The sequence below is a fragment of the Juglans regia genome, chromosome 10 (assembly GCF_001411555.2).
Source record: "Juglans regia cultivar Chandler chromosome 10, Walnut 2.0, whole genome shotgun sequence".
In the NCBI taxonomy this organism is placed as follows: domain Eukaryota; kingdom Viridiplantae; phylum Streptophyta; class Magnoliopsida; order Fagales; family Juglandaceae; genus Juglans; species Juglans regia.
Window position 1 is genome coordinate 29,941,880 of NC_049910.1, and position 18,314 is coordinate 29,960,193.

At 37.5% G+C, this 18,314-nt stretch overlaps 1 protein-coding gene across 2 annotated transcripts; it reads right to left on the minus strand.

The window, feature by feature from the left end:
• Nucleotides 1-208: 208 nt before the first annotated feature.
• On the minus strand, nt 209-12,528 carry LOC109002835 (arginine--tRNA ligase, chloroplastic/mitochondrial-like). Of its 2 annotated transcripts, none has more exons than XM_035694605.1 (18): nt 12,272-12,528; nt 11,887-11,961; nt 11,460-11,596; nt 11,233-11,308; nt 11,009-11,110; nt 10,587-10,802; nt 8,634-8,714; nt 8,387-8,470; nt 8,040-8,144; nt 4,481-4,659; nt 3,617-3,701; nt 3,213-3,399; nt 2,693-2,762; nt 1,747-1,816; nt 1,231-1,320; nt 925-993; nt 705-803; nt 209-490 (listed from the first exon to the last, which is right to left on the minus strand). In XM_035694605.1, the coding sequence occupies exons 2-18, from the start codon at nt 11,893-11,895 to the stop codon at nt 380-382; spliced, it is 1,770 nt and encodes a 589-aa protein (XP_035550498.1). In that variant the 5' UTR covers nt 11,896-11,961; nt 12,272-12,528; the 3' UTR covers nt 209-379. The 2 variants fall into 2 exon arrangements, with proteins under 2 accessions (XP_035550498.1, XP_035550497.1); XM_035694604.1 differs by having other exon boundaries at nt 11,887-11,957; nt 12,272-12,498.
• Nucleotides 12,529-18,314: the final 5,786 nt, after the last annotated feature.

Consider the following 18,314-nt stretch of genomic DNA (forward strand, 5'->3'; position numbering starts at 1 on the left):
TCTGGTTTTAGATAAAGAAAAATCAAAATCGGATTAATTTTGACTGATTTTAAGAAAAATAAAACCGATACCGAACCGAACCAAAATGGGTACTGGATCAAACCCACTAGTTTGGTTTATCGGTTAAGCCAAAATGCCAGTTTGCTTGAACAAAGTCTTGGCTGCACGTTGGCTTATGTGCATTTACGGCTTGTTGGGTTCAGTTTTGTAACTTTAAAAAGCCTTACATTTGCGGCTCTATCCACATAAATATCCAACAGCCATATTGGAAGTTCACCAAAACTTGGAAACCAAATACCGTACAAAATGAATGGCATACATTGAATGTATATTGATCCATTTAATTGGGGTATACGAGCAGCAGATACATTGTATAACATTATATCTTGTAGACAGGTACTATTCCAAGGAGATGAAAGCATTTCCGCATCACAGTTGCCGTCGCTTCGCACAACAAGAGCCTGCTCGTTTCCTCGGCTGAACCGACGACCTGACCAAGTTTCAATATAAAACAGGTTAATTCGGAGAGTTTTCATGTGTTTGATCCCTATTTTCATTTGCGTCTTTTGATCTCTCTCTAGAAATAGGAATATGTTTATGCCATCTTACTGAACAGAGAATCAAGAAAAAATAGAAATTGATGGTGTGATTTAAACAGCACAGCATAAATATAAAGCATGAGATTGAACGTATGTGGAGCCTACCTGACAGTTGGAATAGAATCTTGTAAAGTTTTCTGACAGATTATAGAGATATTCACACAACACATTCGGCAATAGATTGGTGCAGCCCTCCTCAACAATCTGAAAAGTGGAATGCCAGTTACAGTGGTCAGATCCGCACATCATGTCAGCTCGTAAAGATATATTTGCCCCAAGTTCAAGAAATATGAGATCGATAAATTATTTTTTATGCATATCCTACCTCGGAAAATTGTAGCAGATGAAGCCCCAATGCACGCTCATCCGCATGATCCAACACTATTGTCCCGGTCTGTCTCAATCAAAAAAGCAAATACAAGAACCAAACCATCATTCGAGTTCAATCAACAAGTAAATTAACTAATTATTAACATTAAGTCGCTTTACAGCAATGTCGTGTGCAAAACAAGCTAATAATTTCAATCAGGCTAAAAAAGATATATGGCATCTGAGTTCTCTCAATTGAATTGAATTGGGTACACCTGGGTAAACCCGAATAATTACTGCTTGAAGTGGGAATTGAACTTACATTCTTCAACTCCTCTACGTCTTTACCAGATTTTCTGATGATTGAACAGATTCGGGCATGAGCATACAGCAAGTATACAGCAGTATTACCCTGTGCATATCAATTTTAGGTAAGTTCGTAACAAATATTAGTTATATTGAGGTAATAAAGCAGTATTTGCAAATAGTAGCACCTAAAACATGCATGGCAGGAAGAGAGAGAGAGAGAGAGAGAAGAAGAAGAAGAAGAAGAAAAGCTTATAATAACAAAGTAGGAATCTCTTTAGAAAAAAAAAAAAAAAAATTAGTAATCCGCTTCATAGCCAGGCTCTGAAGGTGATTCGCAAAATCAGTGAAAAAAACAGTAACACGGAAAATACAAGAGTAGGCATGGGCAAACGGATTCTTAACACAAAACTGATCTAATAAATTAATAGCTTCATAGCTTAGCTTCAGATAATCTGCACACCAATAACAAGTGAATATTAAATGCACCTTATCATCTAGCATATTTTTTTTTCCTTCTTTTAATAAGTACCTTATCATTTAGCATCTGATCGAAATTAAACGTGTAATTTGTTAATCTGTTGTTCTTCAGGTCAGCATACCTGCCAAAACCATTTTAAAAAAAAAAAAAAAAGAATCAAATTACTAAACACTCAAAAAGGGAAAGATTTGTTCATTCCAGTAAAGTAGAAAGGCCATGCATGAAGCCACCAAATTCTTAATCATTCACAATCATGTAACAAAATTTGTTGTATACGTTTGAAATTTTTTCAGCAAGAGCGAATTAGTAGTATTACGTGGACCTTGTTTTTAATAAAAATGTATGTCATGATCTGTTTCACTATCTGAACTTTAATATCTTCTGAACTTTAATATCTTCCAGCTACAAAACACATTAAAACTGCCTAGGCCAGGAAGCTATCCTACCCAGGTCCTCTTTCCTTCCAGTCTCCAGAATCCTAAATGAATAAGCATCATGTATATTACCCCCATATAGACAAGGACTATTTATACGAATTCCAAACTTCATGGTATTATCTGTAGGATAGAAAGCAATATTACAGACAAACTAAAATTGACATTTTTTTTAAAATCTTTTTGCTATGAAATTTTGAAGAGAGCAGTATAGCCCTAGTAGGGGTAAACCCCCAGCATTGTATCACAGGGTCCATAAAGACCAGGGGTTGTGCCATTCAGCCCATGGGCTGTTTTTCTTAAATGGATATAATTATTAATTTGGAAAAGGTGTTTTAGTTTCCCTCTTCTATAGAGATCATCTAGAAAGCGGGCTGTTTGAATGGACTGAAATGAACAACACAAATCAAACCATGAGCTGGCAGGAGGCCCCCAACCTTGTAAGACAGCCAGAGATTTGAGGTCTTACAAAGTTGATACTTACAGACCAGACTAATCTGCAGGTACTTAAGAGACTTATTATGCATATTATTGATGTAGATACAAGATTATAAGTAGCTTACTTGACAGCACCATAACCTACTGCCTCGGCAGTTTGCTCAAGCTCCTCTTCAGACCACTCTACATCCTTGCCTGACAAAGATAGAAGAATTATATAGACTTCAAAAGTTCATAAGCTTGGTACTTACAAATGTTATTGAGAGGAAATAGGCATATTAAGGATCATAAATCTTTTTTTCATTGGCACCAGGTGTCTGGGAACAAAGTCCCGACTAATCTCGGTGGTGCACAAGCTCAGCAAGGAGTTTCTCACAAGTGCAATTAGGGTAATTTAATGGAAAATTCCCCCAGTCTAATGGCCCCTAAAAATTTTTTGCACCCAAGACTTCAAACCTTAGACCTAAAAGGAGCATGCCACCAAAACCAAAGCTCTTACCACTTGAGCCAACCCCTAGGGGTTAAGGATCATAAACCTTACAACTGTAAAATACAATCCGTCTTAACATCTACAAAAAAAAGATACACCGAGCAAAACAATGATTGTAACAAGTAAATGAAAAAATAGGCCATTCAGTATCATACCACGATCGATAAGAGCTGTTTTGCTGCGACTCTTGGCTTCATCAAGTAAATCGACTAACCGAACCACTTCAGTGTTGCGAGTTCGAAAGCGCTTCCCATCTTCTCCAAGAACAAGTCCAAAACCCACATGGCTAGCTTTAGGATACGTGTTATCCTCAGCTGGGAACCAACCTGCTCGTTTGGCAGCCTGAAATATAGAAGCAAATGTGTCTTCTGATCAATAAGCAATGGTACCATCCCCCGACTTATAAAGCAGTTACTTCAGATGGCTGTCCAACAGCTACGACCATTAATGTAGAACAAGAGCACTTAGATTAATTTTTTTTATCAGTAAGAGCACTTGGATTAATAACAACGTGCATGAATGAAAAAATCATACATGCGTTAAGGCTTTGGACACATACCCGAAACACCATATCAAAGTGCTGCTGCTGGCCAACATCAGTAACATATATAATCCAATCAGCTTTCTCTTCATTAAGGCGATACCTATACATTATAATTGGCACTGTCAATAAAAGTGAACTTATTATCCTCCCCATTCTGCAGCCACTCAGCAGTCTAATGAGTTACACAAACTCTAGAGATAACTACATAGGTAACGGCCTTATCCCAAATGAACATGTTAATGAGCAGTGACCCTTGATTCACACGATAATGGTCGACCACAATTGACCAGTATCAGTGCAAAGATATTAGCATAATATGGGTTAGAAGGGGTGGCAAAAAATATAAAATAATCACTGCAAATGGAATCGGAAAGATAGTGGTTTGAAGACCTCCATTACAGGAACACAAATATAACTCTTGCAAAAATGATTATTTTAAAGAAAACAACTTTCGAGAGTTAAAAAGAGGGGTGACAAGGGAGAAAATTTAGGAAACAATGTATATAGCCAAACAATCAGATGTCTTCCAAACTATCAAATATCCAAAATTTCAGTTTAAAATGTTTAGGAAGTTAGAAAAAATCCCCATGGTCAGCCATCAGTATATGTTAGATATCAACTAGTATAGCATATCTCATCCAACGAATATTTGGTTATGCAATGAACAAAAGAGTTCCAAAGTTCCCCAGAACCAGTGGCTTAAACGTACAAATACAAGAACATACAAATAGAGAAGGAACGGGAGTAGAAGGAATGCATATACAAGAACAGCTAAAGCATCATAAATGATGGGAACCGGGTTCATATCAATAAAACTAAGGAATCATTACCTTCAAATTTCAAATTAACTAGGATGATGGTAGGAAGAAAAATACTAACCAAAGAGCTGCTAGATCAGTTGAAGCATAATTGAAACCGCCATCACTCTTCACAACAATAAGAGGTATATTGAACCCTTCAATAAAGATCACACGAGCACCCTGACTGTCCTCAACTAAATTTTTACTGGTCAATTCCTTCAAAACCTCAGGAATATATGGATTGTAGAAACTTTCCCCCTGTCAGCAAGAAATTATATATTTAAATATGTGCATAATTTTTTTAAAAGTATCAATATGCACTTCATTTCTTACCTACTTTTCAGCAACTCAGTATAAATATAATAACTAAGAACTTTGTAGTCTACATGAAGAAAGGGTCCATCTGCATTTCTTGCGACTTTAAAGAAAAAAAACAACAATCTTGTAATTGTCAATTTTTTTCACTATAAATTGGAATTTTTCTATTCAGTATCGTATGTATGTCATTGCATATGCAAATATTCTTTTTTTTTATAAGTAAAAATATTATATATACATATATATATTAATAACAATCGGAGTAACCAAGTACACTGAACGCATACAAGAAAACACCTAGCCCATACTAGAGAGCCCTTAATGGCCAATAAGCCTGTAAAAATTAGAAATCTATCCAAAATACAGCAAGTCCAAATGGGAATAGAACACACCTCCCCAACTCAAGCCCTTATTTCCCGTAAGACTAATACTCCACCCGAAACTCCCTCTACGAGGACAGCTTCATAATGCCCTCCCTTTAGTCTTCCCTTGACTTGAACTATGTCCCTTAGCGTCGTAGTTGATTGCCCAAAAAAGATGCTTCAACTCCCTACTTTTCTTAAATCTTGATTTGGTCTCCAGTGAGAGGCCCACCTCAATCGCAGTGAGTAGTGCTTTAAATTGGTCTTCACATCCTTCATATGAAATCCCCACACAATACTGAATCTCGTTAACCTTAGGCAGAACTCAATCCAATGGTGAACCCGCTATATTGTTTATCGGAGGACGAGAAATCAGGAGAACAACATTGTCCCCAAATACCCAACTGCACTCCCGATCCTAAACATTCGTCCTCAAGGCACCAACAACAAACCCATAATTCCCTCCCCACCATATCCTACATCAAAATCCCGAACCTCCTCAACAGCTATATTGTTGTTGTCACCACTAAAGGTTGCTTCAACTCTGGCATAGGTGTCATCGTTCTATCAACGAGAACATTGCTTGTAGGAGCTCCACCCCCCAACAACCTTTTCTGTGCCACTTTGTTAGACCCTACTGCTCCTTTAGGAGGCATAGAATAGGTAGGGGAAGCACTACCTTCTGTTACCCCATTTTCATCTTTTGAAAGAGGCTGATATGCTTCTTCCAAAGTACTCAAAACCCTGGAAAGACCTCCATCTTCAACTGAAAGTGAACCCTGGAAAAGGGTACCAACCCCATTTGCAACTGGTGATTGAGGGCAATCAAACGGCAAGCTGCCGATGTCCTTAGTGACACCAGCGTGAACAGTAATGTTGGCGTCCAATGACCCTATCTGTGACGGCGTCTAAATGCCCTTTGTTGGCGAACTTGAGGCCTTTAAACCTATAGGATCTACCCCCCGCCCCCCCCTCGTTCGTTTTTTACCCACCACCCAAACCCATGATCAGGTCCAAACACTTATACACTTTAATCATAAGATCTCTCACATACTCCATAACTCTCGTCAATTGAGCTATGACAGCCCATAAGACCCTCCCCCTCCACTTCTGCCACCCTCAAACACCCGACAGAGGCGCCCATTCCACCATGCAACACATGAGGCGCGTGCTTACCCTCCACTTCTCCCAGTGTCACCTGACAGCCTTTTCCTCCTACAAGTGCCTTACCCTTTCCTTATGCCTCGGAGCTATTCTAGCCACAATACACACCGGTGACCTCAACACCGAGGCGTACGAGGCACCTTTGACCGAGTAATGCCTTCCCATTGTCTTTCCATCAACAAACTCCCCTCCGTTTACATACTTCAGAATAGAGGTTTTAGACCCAGTGACGCTTTGAATGGAATGCAGAAAACCTTTCCATCCAATGTCATTTGCGCCTTCAGGGATCACCAACAAACCTTTCCTCCTTCCATCCCAGAATTCTGAGAGTTGCAAAAAAATGCCCCTTGCGTTAATATGATGTTGAATGCTGAGAACTCCATTGCCCATCCTTAGCTCCTTGAAGAATCCATCATGACAGAGGAGTTCTAAACAATCCTCTATCCCCTTAGCAACCCATGATGTTGTCATCTCACATAGACACATGAACTTAGCCATCCTTTTACTACGTTCAGAGATGCGAAAGCTCTTTCGTAAAAACGAAAGTTTTTTATTCCACCTCTCACCTTCCATCTGAGACAATTCTGCATCGCGCGTCGTCATCCTCTGATCCCAAATCACAAGATCATCTCACTTCTTCATCTCAAGTAGAAAAAATGTTATATGGGAATAAAATGCAGATCTAATGTAGGTTTGATGCCAGACTACACCAGATCTGCACCGACGAAACCAAAGTAGTGGTTTTCTGAGAAAATCCCAATCGCCGGAGGGAGGACCAATGCCAGATTGCCCCCAGAGGAGTTGCTGGAGCCCGTCAATCTTGTCTGTGGCAGTGGCAGGGATCTGCAACTGTCTTACCTGAGCAAAACCACCTGTGTCGACAAAACCAAAAGGATCCTGAGAAATCCCGATCGCCGGAGGGGGACCGATGCCGGAATGCCCTCAACAGAGTCGTCGGAGTCCGTCGGTCTAGTCTATTGTGGGGTGTCTAACCTGAGTGTCACATGCAGGTTAGTGCCTTAGGGTTTGGGTGAGAGATGACGGCGGTGGTTTTCTCTACGTTAGGGTTTCTCTTCGTAGTCAAACAAACAAATTTTTTCCACAAGATATCTATTGTTCCAGAAGATATTGAAAAAATGGCACTTTTAAACAATCCAAATGACCCATAAAAGGGAGAAAAACTCCCATGTGCAAATATTCAATACCACAAAGGCACTTAGGTACAGCAGGTCTATTACTAAAGCTCACATTGCACTTTCAATGTAACAGCAACCTCCACCAACCCTTTGTCATCCCCACCGACTACCATAATGAAACAAAAATAAAAAAATAAAAAAAAGTTCTCAAAGAAATATTGTGTAGCTTAAGGTAATTCTCTCCACTTTATGCCTCGTGGTCAATTCAATTTTATTATGGCAAGAATTCCTCTGTTTTAAAGTTGCATTTGAGGTATGCTATTTTCAACATAATCATACACACGAAGACCTACAAACCTGATCTAGAAATAAATCTTTTTTTATTGAAAATTTCGAACTAAAGCTTATAAGGAACATTGACCAAAACTCAGGGCAAATGTTTCTGTAAAGGAATAGTCAAGCACAAGATGAGTTCTATGGTTGTTTGTGCTTTTGAAAAGTTTTTCAATCCAAACCTAATATCTGTACCATCCCCATCCCACCATTCTATTACCTAAGTCAGATGAAAACATACAATTTTTCCATTTGATGAACATAATTTAGGAGAAAACAGAAGTCAATAACTATCTCAGGGCACCATGACACAAAGTTTGCATACCTTTTCCTCTATATGAACTCCAAGACATTGATAAACCCTATTAAACTCATTCCGACTGATTTCACAAATCTGTGCCCATGCCTTACGATACCTCTCTTCACCACCCTGTCAAAAGTTAAGCCATTACAAGCCAACAATTATAAGTTGGATTTTACAAAAAGCACATAAGGGTACAACCTGAGTACACAGGAAGTATAAAAAGCAAAAGCACCACAATTAGGGGAGAATAGAAAAACAGGAAACAACAGACATTACGTGAACCCTAAATATTCAATTTTTAAACAGTTTCCAATATATTGCATTATCTTTCGACTTCAGTCCTTCAGCAATAAGAGTAAACAAATCACCTGGAGTCGAACTACAGCTTTTTGTGCCTTCTCCTTAAATTCAGGATCACTGTCAAATCTCTGTTTCGATGCCTTATAGAATGCCTACAAAAGTCCCATTCAAATTAGAATCACAATTCATTTAAAAAATTTATTTCTTAAAAATGGGCAACAAAATAATTTATTATAAATGTCCTAAAGCATAAAAATTGAAAGTATGAGAATCATACAGTGGAAATGACTACATAATCTTAATGTTTACACTCACCTGAAGATCTCCAACAGCTGTTTCAGTCACATCTTCCCAGTTTGGAAATTTTTCAAAGAGGAATTCAATCAACATACCAAACTGCAAAACACATAGACGAGTTAGCTATATGGTAATGGTACTCACGCAACATGTGTAAATGGTACAGAAGGGGGGGGGGGGGGGCAATGGGGATATTTCCCGGCATTATAGAATAACTTAGCTCAAGATATTAAAATGTCATGTTCAGTGAGCTTAAAGTGTAAAAAGAGCACTTCTGTAGTTTTTTTAAACGTGTGTGTGTGTGTAATATCTGTTTTAGCTATCATTGTTTGTCTGGGCCATTAATTTATGAATTAAAAATATTTGGTGACAATAATCATGGTCTGACTTAGTGATGATCATGATGATATACACATTCAGATTGCATTCTATTTCTGACTAGTATTTTGGTTTAACCATGAAATTTATTTTGATTATGATTATTAAGTATCATTGTTCTATATATTTTGAAAAGCACAAGAGAACTATATATTTTTATTGTGAGGAATCTCGGAGAACATCTTTTACATAGTTAAACCCCAAACCCGGTTATTTGTCGCAATCATTGTTTCACTCGGCATATCTTGTTTTTGTAATAACATATATGACAGCTTGTATTTTACAGTTGTACAATTTATGACCCTTAACCTCTAGCAGTTGGCTCAAGTGGTAGGAGCCTTGGTCTTGTGGTATGCTCCCTCCAGGTCTAAGGTTCGAACCCTTGGATGCAAACAATTTTTAGGGGCCATCAAACTAGAGAATTTCCCCTTGAATTACCCGGGTGCATTTGTGGAAAACTCCTTTCCGAGAGTCTGTGCAGCTTTGGGATTAGTCAAGACTTTTTCCAGGACATCAAATGCCAATACTAAAAAAAAAAGTTCATATGCTGCACGTAATCATTTTTTTTTTAAATTACTGTATTTTATGAATATTTTGTTAATATACATTATTTTTTAGAAAAACTCTATTTTGTCAATTACTTTTTCCAGGACACCTAGTAAAGTACATACATGACCATTTGATTTGGAAAATGAATTTTAAATTTTGAATTTTGAATCTTACAAATCAAATATTACCATTTAAGTGATGTGGATGGTGTGCTCTACACACCGGCTTGAGAATAGAAATAACTCTATTTTAAAAATTAAAAAAAAAACATTTAGGGCTAGTTTGGGTAGTGGAGACTACTATTCATTATTTTATTATTACTTTTCATTTACTTTTCATGACTATTTACTACTATTTAATATTCTATCATTACTTTTTCATTACTATTACAGAATATCTGAGATCACCTCACTACCCAAACGCAACCTTAAGTTTTGCTTTCAATTAGGTGCGCTTGCGCTTTGCCTGTAGGCTCTAAGCAACATTTGCACTTAAGTGTGATTGATTCTTACACCAACAGTGACCTAGTCTCTAACATACACAGCATCAGTGTTGTATCTCATGTTTATTAATTAATGGCATGGCCCTTCATGATTTTCTTGCCTCTAATGTGCCTACCTAGTTAGGGCATCAAAGTTGTGTACTGGCTTTGCCTTTCTTTGATCAATACAATTTATTTATTTATCAAAAAAAAAAGTTTATTAGTAATCTACAAGGGATATGCCATTACAAGATTACCCAGGCAGTAATATGAAAGTTGCAAACAAGAGCATGCATGTGATGCCCTAATCCAATTAGGAAGACATATTCGAGCAAACACTATGTTAGATGAGCAAAAAATTTAAAAAATAAACTTTGTTCACCATGTATATCGAGAAATCATTTTGCTTCTGAGGTTCATAAGTCCAACCTTATGGATTATATTTAAAGGTGACAAGAATAAATGGTATTATATACAAAGAGCAAGAATAAAAAAACTCGAACCCTCAACAAACACATACAGCTACAGTGTAATAAATATGCAGTTTCATAAACTGGAAATACCTGTGTCCCCCAGTCACCAACATGATTTCGCCGAAGAACTTCGACATGTGAAAACTCAAGCATGCGGGCAAGCGTATCCCCAATAATAGTAGATCTTAAATGTCCTACGTGCATTTCTTTAGCTATATTAGGCGAAGAAAAGTCAACAACAGCCCTTTTGATTGCAAGCCGTGGTGCCCATGTATCAATACCATCAATTAACATTTTTTGAAGACTCTGCAGCAGCAATATTTAGAGTTGAGCCACCACAAAAATCAGTTATATCAGCTACAATAAAGTAAATCATTCTCTTCCTTTCTGTCTTCCCTTTCTTCGGATAAGATGTTATGAAAGGTAAAGGAGATGTTCCTTCACATATTGAAAATAAAAGGCACAGATAAGTTCTAAAAAAAAAAAAAAAACAGTTAATGACATGCGCACACCTTGGCTATCCAATTCTTGGATAATACGACATTAACAAATCCAGGCCCAGCAACAGAGCACGATTCTACCATTTCAGATTGCGGGAGATTTCGCATTATGGCCTATGAATTGAAAACAAAAACAAAAAATGTACTGATGACATCCCATACCATCAAATGAAGTCTAATAGACAATTTTTTTTAAGTATACTAGACAATCATAACACAGATGTCAATGTCAATACCTGTCCAACAGCTGGAGGACCCTTAAATTCATTTTGCTTTCCTTTTATTTTAGACCATAGGCCCATCGCGTTATTACTGCAACAAAGAAAACCCCAGTTTAGCGGCCAAAAAGAACTCCATATGAAACCTGAGGCCAAGAATTAAATATATTTCAAAAAACAGTTTCCGGGGTAAATCCCTTGCCTAAATTTCACATATATTATTCGTGACAAAAACTGAGCATTACCATTGGTAATCACCAAATTTTGCAGTGCATGCAGCAACCAAAGGCTCTACATCTGGCTCATTAGGCACTGTTGCATTAAGTGCTGACTCAAACAGTTTGGCCAACTGTTGCTTCACATTTCCCACATTTTGTTCCTCCTGTGGCACAATGCAAATTCCTTCAGCGACAACTCGATCGCACTGCATTTTAAAATTAGCAAAGAAACTGGCACCAAAATAATCCATTGCTTCGCCCACTATATTCCACATCCAGACTTGAAATGAAAAGAGTATCTTTGATGAAAAAAAAAACAAGAAGAACACTAACAGGCGCAAGTGATTGAGTTGTATTAATTTACATTTGCCATCGCTGAAACTGAAAGAAATTATCTTTGATGAAAAAAAAAATAACACTAACAGGCGCAAGTGGTTGGGTTGTATTATCTTACCTTTGCCATTGTTGAAACTGATTGTACCTTGGATGCCAAAATGAGCCTCCTAGATGTCGCCCTCAACAAGTCTGTCTAGTTTCGCATCGAAAACATTAAATTATAACGAATTCATGAGAAAACGACTTCGAATCAAATTCTAGGACTCAAAAGAGCACGATAAATGGTACGAGACATTCTGAACACATTAGAGAACAAAAAATAGGGACTGCATTAAAATTTAGTTAAGTTGCCGCAAAAGCTCAGAGGAAAGAAAATCCAGACAAACAGAGAATAATTAAGCATTGAAACGTTAGAATGTGTAAAACTTGGAACCCTAGGAAGCTGAAAAGGGTGATAAAGTCCACAAACAAGTTCATATTCGAGAGAGAGAGAGAGAGAGTACCGGCAGCGGGGAGAGAAGGAGAGGGGTGAAGGTGAGAGAGGCGCTGGAAGGAGAAAAATGGAGAGGGAGAAACCGGACCAAGGAAAAGGGCGGCCAAGGACGACGCTACTATCATCACCTTCATTCTGTCTTTCTTTCTTATATTTATATATAAGTTGTTCGAGCATAGGAAAGAAAAACCACTGCCCGCTCAACGTTTCTGTTACCCGATTCCTCTCTGCTTAGGGTTTTGCGGGAATCCTCTTTTTTCTTTTTCTATTTTTTTTTTTCTGTTTATTCTCTCTTATTCCTTCGTTGACCAATGAAATCACGGCATGTCAGCAGAAAGATGGGGCTGGGAAATTTTTGCTTGTGTTTTATCTTTCTTTACATTCGCATTTAATTGTGAAAAGTTTATTAGGGTGGAAAAATAATGAAAAGTGATAGGGTTATTACCTTTTTATTATTTATTTATTATTTATTTTTTTTAATTTTTTATTTTACTTAATAGTTAAAAAAGTGACTATTAGTAAAATTATATATTTTTTAATTTTTATTAATGATTAAGGATGTTAAAAAAATTCTTCAAAAAAAATGATAAAAAAAAAAACTTCAAATACACTACAAGTAGTAAATGAGTAATAAGAAGGTAGTAACCCTATCACTACTACGAGTAATGCAACATAGAACATACTAAGTTCCTATTCCACTCACATACGTGGCATTTTTTTTTTTAACAAAATGGTTTTTTTTTTTTTTAAATGTAACAAAGCTTCTTAGATAGACATATGTTCAAAGAATACAAGATTACAAATACATAGAGGGACTTCCTCCACATCTATAAGAACTTTATTACAAGATAATGCATTCTTAGGTAAAGCATGAAAAACTTGATTAGCATCTCTTTTAACATATTGACACAGCCAAACATCATGCCCATGAAAGAAAAGTCTGATTTCCTCCACTATATGACTATAGTTGCTGAGATTTATGTCAGATTTGTTGATAGCATGAACAACCATTGCTACATCACCTTCTAATATAACATGTGATAAACCCAAGTCTTTGCAAAACATGCAAGTTGTAAGTGTTGCACGAGCTTCAGCTGCAGTTGGATTAGAACAAACAACACTAGGTTCCCTCATGATGGTAGTGACTTCTTCCATACAGTTTCTGATCACTATACCAATATCAATTCGAGTATGATCTTTATCAATTGCTAATCCCAACTTGCTTTTAAATAATTTTCCTGAGGAGCTTGCCACTGAATTGATGCAAACTGATCCAATGAATTTCTGTCAACATTGTCATTTCTTGCAGCTTGATACTCCTGCAGTTGTTCCACAGCTTGAGAAACCAAAGTATTTGGGTTCTTGAATATACCATCAAAGATCACAGCATTCCTCCTCAACCAGAACTTTCTCATTATGACAGCCACTTCTACAAAATCCTGGGAATCAAGAGCATCACTGAGAAACAAAATAAGGTTAAGAAAATTCTGAAAATCTCCATTTCGCTTATGCACTTTCCTGCAACAGACACTTCGTACATCCCTAGTTGTTGCACAATTCCATAGGGCATGTACTACATCCTCTCTTACAAGTCTACAAATAGGGCATAGATATGAGTCAATTACTGGTTTCAACTGTAAGTTAGCTCTTGTAGGTAGGGCATTATTACAGGCCTTCCACAGAAACAATTTGACTGCCATGGGAGTTTACAAATTCCATAACTTTTTTCAAAGAGAGTTTGTTGTATTACTAGTAGAAGGCTCCCCTACACCTCTATCCATCAACAACTTCTAAATATGATAAGCACTTTTAATAGATAAAACTCTAGAGTTATTATAATACGAGATCTATTTATCAATACTATTTAGCATACAAAGGGGTATTTGCAATATAGCTGTAGCATCATAGTCATCAAAGATAGACCTCGCGAGCTCTGAGTTCCATCTCTTTGTCAAAATCAATTAACTCCACCATAGCAGTACTAGCAAGAGTATTAGGTGGAGTATGAACTGCAAATATCAACGGTTTGGTTGACCTAAGAGGCCAAGACAATCCAAAATAAAACTCTAATGAGTTTATATTTTGTTGAATAAAATTTATAATTATATTCTATTATAATTTCGGTCTAACAAAAATTTTAGACCCAAAAAAAATTATAGATATAGTGAATCACTGGGTTGAGCGGGGGGCGGGCCGGGATGCGGTTTCAACCCCACCCCCTGCTACCGGGGCGGGGTTGAAAACCCTCCCCCCGCATGGTGCGGGGCGGGGGGCAGCGAGGGGAGCTTTAAATTTACCTTTGTCCACCATGGCAGGGAGTCCCAAGTATTTTTCATAACACTTGATGACCTGAACACCACTTAAACATTGAAGATGCTACTTAACTTCTGATCTAGCGTTTTTACAAAAATAAAGGGAGGTCTTGTCTTTATTCAACATCTGTCCAAAAGCAGCCTCATAAGCATTCAAAATGTTCTGCAGACACCACAATTCCCACATTGGTGCTTTACAAAAGAGCAAATTGTTATCAACAAATAGAAGATGACTAATGCTTAGACCCCCTTTCCAATTTTGACACCACCAATATGCTCATTCTGCTCTGCTCTCAACAAAGCTGAACTCAACACTCATCACAAAGAATAAACAGATAAGGGCACAAATGATCCCTTGTCTAAGCCTCTAGTAGGAAAGAATCTGTCACAAGGGTTCCCATTTATTAGAATTGAGTAAGAAACAGATTGGAGGCATTGCATGACACAATTGATCCATTTCAAATTAAACTCCATCTTGAGCAAGACAGCTTCAACAAAAGGCCATTTCATTCGATCATATGCTTTACTCATATTAAGCTTTAAGGTCATATATATCCTTCCCTTCCATTCAGTTTCGTGGACATTGAATGTAAGGTTTCATAGGCAACTAAAATGTTATCTGAAAGAAGTTTACCCAAGACAAAAGCACTTTGGTACTTACTAATAATGTGGGACATGATTGGTTTGAGCCTATTTGCAAGTACCTTGGAACAAATCTTATATAATACATTACACAAACTGATTAGCTTATAATGTCACCTTCCTGGGAAGTCTATTCTTTGGAATCAAACAAATGTAAGTGTCATTAACAGACCCCCACAAGTTTTGTTTAGTAAGACATCCAATGACTACCTTGCTGAGCTGATCACCAATAATATGACAGTACCTTTGACAAAAGCAACCTAAAAACCTATCAGGCCCAGGGGATTTAAATGGATCCATCTGAAACAAAGCAGTTTTGACCTATTTTCTAGTGTATGGCTTGTCAATTTGAGCATTAAACTCCAATGGAACTATTGAAGTAAGTCCTAGGATTTGGTCAATACATGTAGGCTGTGCAGTAGAAAAATTGACTTGAAATAATCAACAAATCCAGGCCAACATCATTCTGAGAATGGTAAACTCTACTCCTTTCATTTGTCACACTTTCAATATAGTTAACCCTTCTTCTTTGTGTTGCACATTGATAAAAATATCTTGAATTCATATTCCTATGTTTTAACCTTTGTTGTTTAGCCCTCTGCTTCCAAGCCACTTCTTCTCTCTCCAACAAATCTTCTATTTCTTTTTTCAACTGTGTTATCTACTCTAAGTTAGTAGCATCCCCCATATCCTGATAATTAGAAAGCAAAGAAGTCTTTTCCTGCACAACTTTCTTAAGAGCCTCACCAGTATCTATTCTCCACTTCCTCAAATGAGCATGACATCCCCAAGATTAGCTTGTGTTTGTTGAACCTGATTAGTAGAATTCTGAAATGAAGTCTAGGTGTTCTCAACGAGTTCATGGCAATCATCAGATAAAGTCTAACTTGCTTCAAATTTGAAACGTTTATTCCTTCTTACAGCTTTAAACTTTTTAACCAAATGGACCAAAACTGGACAATGATATGAACTACAAGTAGGCAGTACAATTACTTCCATAGTTGGATAAGTTTCAATCCATTCCCCATTAGCTACAACTCTATCTAGTCTCTCATCGGTGAAACTTTCATCCTTCCTATTATTACTCCATGTATACCTCGGTCCCCTAAAATCAAGGTTGCCCAACTTACAATTAGACAAAACATTTTGGAATTCTACCATTTGAGATGCAAATCTTCATGCACTTCCAAACTTCTCATATTGAAAGAGGATTTTGTTAAAATCACCAAAACATAACCAAGAAATGGGCAAAAATTTCTCTAAGAGTCACAACAAAGACCAGCCTTCATCACATTTACTTACCTCTGGATGTCAATAAAACCAGTCAGCTTCCAACAACTACCATTTGAAGAATAAAAAATAATTGTAGAAATATGATGCAAGGAATAGTTTTGAATTTCTAAATGAACTTCAGTTTTTCACAACAATGCTAATCCTCCTCAAATACCCATACTATCTACTGTAAATACATTTGCAAAACCAAATTTGGGCATCAGTTTCACCATTCTACTATTTTGGCATTTTGTTTCCATAAGAAACAAAACATCAGGATTGTAATTCCTCACCAACTAGTGAAGATCAAGAACTGTTTGAGGGCTCCCAAGCCCTCGACAATTCCAACTTAAAAGACTCATAATGATCAGTGGGGCTGGCAACCAGCCTCCGCCATTTCATTACAATTGTATTTCTTCCTTAGTTTCCATAAGTAAAAAGTGTCGTTAGAAGGATGAAACTTACGAGTACCCAGAGGTTTACACTTCAAACAAACTTGGACACCAGTCCCTTTAGAATGCATAGCCTGAGACAACCTTCTCTTCCAAGACCTGATATGTTTTTCAGGCAGGCACATAGTAGCTTTGTCAAAAGTATGAAGAGGATCCACAGCAGCCTGACCCGAACAACAGGCCCAGACATCCTCAGTCATGTGTGTCTTCAGCCGAAGGATTATTCTTACCAGCAACAGTAGGTATTACATCAGTCTCATTTATAGTTGAGACATATGGGTTCTCTACTTTTGAATTCAAATTTTGAATCACCATCGAGAACTTCCCTTGAAAATTAGCAGTTTATAAACTGACTCTAGCATAATCGCTGTCATCAACCACTTTGTTTCCAGCCATCTTGCTGCACTTCTCCAAACTTTCTACCGGCAAACCTGGTGATTGAGAAGAGGCAGACATATTACTCCTCAAAGCAAAAGTCGATGATGCAGGAAGCCATGTTCCATATTGTTTTGGCTTGTCTTGAAAAAGTTCACTGGAATCTTTGACACAACCAGACAACCGATGTTCTATAACACCACAATGAAAATAGAATTTGGGAAGACATTCATATTTGCAAGCAACCCAAGTACGAGTTTCCCCAAAATTTAACCATCATCCCCTTGACCAATGGTTTCAGCAAATCAACCAAAACACGAATACGCAAATACTTGCCCCAGCCTATGTCTTTATTATCAACATCCACCATATCCACAGTACCTATGACAGAGCCAACGTTTTCCCAACAAATTTTTTCATTCCACCCAAAGGAAGATGATGGAGTCGAACCCAAAAAGTCTCATTGTCAAACATCATGTCCTAAATTGGTGTATAGCCATCAAAGTCTTTGAAAAGAACTAAGTGTCTATCTAACAGCCATGGACAACCTCTCTTTACTTTCAACAGATCGCTGACTTGCAAAAAACTAACTTGCTCAGAAACTCTCCAAATCTTCAACATTGTAGTATGAAAAGCTTCCATGTTAAGAGGTTTATCAGCAATTAATTTCCCCACAAGGCAACACTTCCCACGCAAGAAAGTATAAGCAACATCAGCCACCCCTATTTCAATACCAACTTTTTCTTGCTCAGTTAATGACAAATGACCACGTAAGTCAGCCAAGTCATCCATCATGTTTTCTTGCAATCTCTAAACACTCCACTGGTTACAAGTTACAACCAATGAGATAAACTTGCCCCAGGCAAACTGCTCCTATCACCCCAATCACCTAAGAGAGAGACCAAAACAGGAGTAACGAACAATGCAATTACAAAATCACCCCGCAATTACAACCCCCTCCTCCCATCCAGGCAAAAGATTGCAGGAGATCTATATTAAT

Bases quoted from the DNA above. Each gene is read 5' to 3' on its own strand.
- LOC109002835 (XM_035694604.1), bottom strand. From the start codon at position 12,395: ATGAAGGTGATGATAGTAGCGTCGTCCTTGGCCGCCCTTTTCCTTGGT. The intron at 10,803-11,008 runs GTGTGCGCATGT...TTGCTGCTGCAG, and splicing joins CCAAGAATTGGATAGCCAAG to AGTCTTCAAAAAATGTTAAT. The intron at 2,763-3,212 runs GTATGATACTGA...TATCTTTGTCAG, and splicing joins AACAGCTCTTATCGATCGTG to GCAAGGATGTAGAGTGGTCT.